Genomic DNA, 3,775 nt, shown 5'->3' on the forward strand with positions numbered 1-3,775 from the left:
GAACTTTGGTTCAGACTAAATCAGAGCAGCAAGGAGCTGCCATGAGGAACACCTGAAAAATAGGCCCATAGATGTGAAGGAGGATGTTCAGAGGGTTGATGTGTCACAAGAGCATAGAAGCGATAGGCTGAGGTGCCAAAAGAAGAAAAAGAAGTAACATTTGCTTATTTTCAATAAACTCTGGTTCCCAGTGTAAAGTGTGCCCAGAGAAAAGATGACATGTCCTACAAAAAGCTGCAGGTTTGACACTGTCAGTCTGTTCTTCACACTTTTTTTCCTGTTGTGTGATTTCTTAAGTTTACTTTGCAAGTATCCACATTTTACTGCAGCTGTTTCCAGGCCACAGGCAGCAACCATCTCCCATTTCTTTAAAAATCTAAATGCAACAAAATTTTACCCAGTCATGCACCTCCTAAGCACATGGGCAAACTTCACTGAAATTTAAGTTTAAAAGCCAGATGAGTGCACCTCACAGAATCATTACATTCAGGTTTTGAGTGGACAAGAAGCAGACTTCCTTATTATCCAATCAGAAGTCTCTGTGTGTGAGTTTTTAACAGTAAATGAAATACAAACCGCGCTGTAACTCGCAAACTGAAAGGTTGAGGAATTAAAAGTCAAACTCAAAATATAAAACACTAAAGTCATGAAACCAAACTGGAACAGCCACAAATTCCTAACACTTGGCTGTGTTGCTTCCATTTTTATGGGTGTCAGTTGTGTAAAAGCAGAGTGGGATTGGAGATAATGCTGATATTGTCAGGCAGGAACCGTCTGGCTCGCTATCTGAAAACGCTAAGATTACATTTCTAAAGTTGTCACTTTGTGAGTAAGACAGCCCATGTGGTTCCCGAAAACACAACTTAGTCTTTACACAGAAGTCGAGAGCAGCAGCCAGTAGCTTTGGGTAATGACATCAAAGTATCCCATAATCTGTGAGTGCAAGAGTGAATTTTATTATTTCCACCATCGTTCATGTTGTCTGCTTCCTGTCCTTTTTGATAGAAATGTGTATTTATCTCAGGAAGAGTACTGACTTCTTATTCAGGAAAGACTGTGAACTCTGCAGCTTCTGCTTAAATGCACTGAAAAAAATGCAATTGAGTGGTTGTTACATTTACAAAAGTCTAACTTGTAATTTGAAGAAAATAATTTCATGTTTCTATGGTGAACGTAATTAAATCATGTAGGATCTGCATGAAGTTCAACAGCTTAATTTGTTCTTGTTGAGATGACACGATAGGATCTAGTAAGAGTTTCTCACTTGTCACGAAAGTCACAAGATCACATGAGATTTCAAACTGCAGGAAAATCGTTGGAGTTATAAGAGGCAGACAACTATAAACACACCATGTGTGCTATTGCTAATTATTGTGGTTTAACCTGTCAAGGATAAAAAGGTACAGAAAATTCTGCATCAAGCCTTGAAATCATAGCTTTCCTACTTTTGCTAAACCTTGATTGGTGGCGTGGTGGTTAGTGCTGTGGCCTCATAGCAAGAAAGTCATGGGTTCAAATCCACAATCTGGCTAGTTTGCAGTGGGTTCCTTCTGAGCACTCTGGTTTCCTCCCACAGTTACCCATAAGTGTGAATGTGAGTGCAAATGGTTGTTTGTCTCTATAGGATAGACTGGTGAGCTGTCCAGAGTGTACCCTCCTCTTACCCTATCACTTCTCGGTTATGCCCCTGCAGCCCAGATAAAGATAGAAGGGTGGAAGTTGTTGTAAATCCCTTCACGTCTTATGTTAACCAGACTCTAGACCAGGGGTCTCGAACTCCAGGACACATCTAAAACCTGCAGGTTTTAGATATGTCCTTGATCCAACACAGCTGATTTAAAGGCTAAATTGCCTCCTCAACATGTCTTGAAGTTCTCCAGAGGCCTGGTAATGAACTAATCATTTGAATCAGGTGTGTTGACCCAGGGTGAGATCTAAAATCTGCAGGACACCGGCCCTCGAGGCCTGGAGTTCGAGACCCCTGCTCTAGACTTTGTTGAACATTGAACATACAACATGTAGTATTTAAGTGACCAAGTAGTATTAGGATAAAAGTTAATGAATAGTGTTGGAATAAAGTGACAAAAATGTGAAGGATTAAAATATTCCAAGACCTCATCTTACTTCATCTAAACATGTTTCAATCATGTTTTATCGACACAAAATGCACAGGTTTATTGAATATGAATAAGTTGTGTTGCTGTAATTTAGTTGTTTAAGTTTCTGCCAAAGCAAAACAATTGTATGCAACCACTGTCCACTATTGAACCCGACATGTTCTTTTTTTAAGTGCAATGTTGCATAACTGCAATTATTCAGATTAACTCAGGGCACTTTGGAGGGTTGTGAAAGCTTTTAATGATCTATTTCACTGGTGGCAATTAAGAGACATTACATAATTCAGTAGTCAGTGATACTTGTTTGCACAGTTTAACTGAGACAGCTAAGAGAATGCAATCCAATCTTTCACTAAGGATTCCAGGTTAAAAATATTCTGCAGAATCAAACTGACCAAAAATTGCCTCCAGGCCAGCAGGCTGTTTCTGCCAGTTCGGTTTCGACCTGAGGTGTAATTCTCAGTGTTAATTAAAGCGTTCTGCATTCAGACAGTGTCCATTCTGTTAACTTTTAATGGTTTTCTAAGTCGCTGAGTGGGACTCCTAAACAGGAGTCACAGCAACAGTTCAGTTCCAGCATGGTTTATTTATTTATTTCTATTTTTCAAATATATGCTTTTACAAAGGGAAAACATTGATGTAAGTGAGGAAGCACAGCGGTTTTATTGTTAAAAAGTAACCGTAGGAGTTGAACTGTGCACCCACATTTTAGGATTCGTATTTCAAACTTGCACAAATATGTGCAAATGGTCAAAAGAGCTCTCGCCATCTGCAGTATTTTATTATGGATTTTGAATCTGTGCTTCCTTACCCAGCCTTCTGAAGAGGAGGAGATTGTCGACCTGATGCTGATGAAAATCTACAGCCTTTTTGGCATCAAACGTAAACATGCAAAAGACACCCAGGAGTCCGACGTGAGCGGCGGATGTGGCTTGGCCCAAAATAACAGCAGAAATATCTTAAGCACTTCTCCTGGTGCCAACATTTTTCAGATGTCTGACAAATACGTAAACCTCTAAGGACGTACTGTACTTTTATTCCACGGTGTTCTCTCCTATCCTTTTTTCCCTCTTGGCGAGAGCATGCTGCACTGTTTTGTGAATATGTGTAATAGCTTATCATAACACACAGAAATACATTATTTGTTGAGATAAATAAGATATTTAGAGCATGTTGGACTCAGTGGTGTTTTTTTTTTTTTTTGCAACGATGATACTCAGGTTGCCAAAAACATAAGAACTATATGAGTATCTCATACATATATTGTAAGTATATAGTTTGTATGTGTCTGGTAATCATACAATCAATGTTTCAGCTTTAAAATAAAGAGAAAAATGCATTCATATGTGTGATTCATGTGTTTGTGTCTAATAACCACTGTTATTCATTTAATATCCCCCAAACAGCTTTGATTTCTCTAAAACCCGCTGTCCTTGCAGGTCGAGCTTACTGAAACTGGTTTGTTCACACAGTATCCACAGACACTGCAAAATAGATGAGAGTCTATCACCAAGCAGATCGCAGCCAAACACACGCAGGCATCATTGGAGAGGCTTCGTCTTTTGCAGACTGTCAGGTTCTGACATCAGTGATGGATCTCATTTCTCACTTGTCATGTTTGGATGGTTTAAAAGACATTTTCATGCACTTTTGAGATA

At 39.2% G+C, this 3,775-nt stretch overlaps 1 protein-coding gene across 1 annotated transcript in view; it reads left to right on the forward strand.

The window, feature by feature from the left end:
• LOC102292359 (polycystic kidney disease protein 1-like 2) overlaps positions 1-3,447 on the forward strand; it is a 26,054-nt gene extending 22,607 nt beyond the window's left edge. Inside the window, exon 31 of the mRNA XM_042221771.1 lies at positions 2,933-3,447. Within this exon, the coding sequence (XP_042077705.1) occupies positions 2,933-3,136 (204 nt within the window). The 3' untranslated portion in view covers positions 3,137-3,447. The remainder of the gene's footprint in view (positions 1-2,932) is intronic.
• Positions 3,448-3,775: the final 328 nt, after the last annotated feature.

Source organism: Haplochromis burtoni, unplaced genomic scaffold (genome assembly GCF_018398535.1).
Source record: "Haplochromis burtoni strain Fernald_Lab_line unplaced genomic scaffold, NCSU_Asbu1 Contig_74, whole genome shotgun sequence".
Taxonomy (NCBI): Eukaryota; Metazoa; Chordata; class Actinopteri; order Cichliformes; family Cichlidae; genus Haplochromis; species Haplochromis burtoni.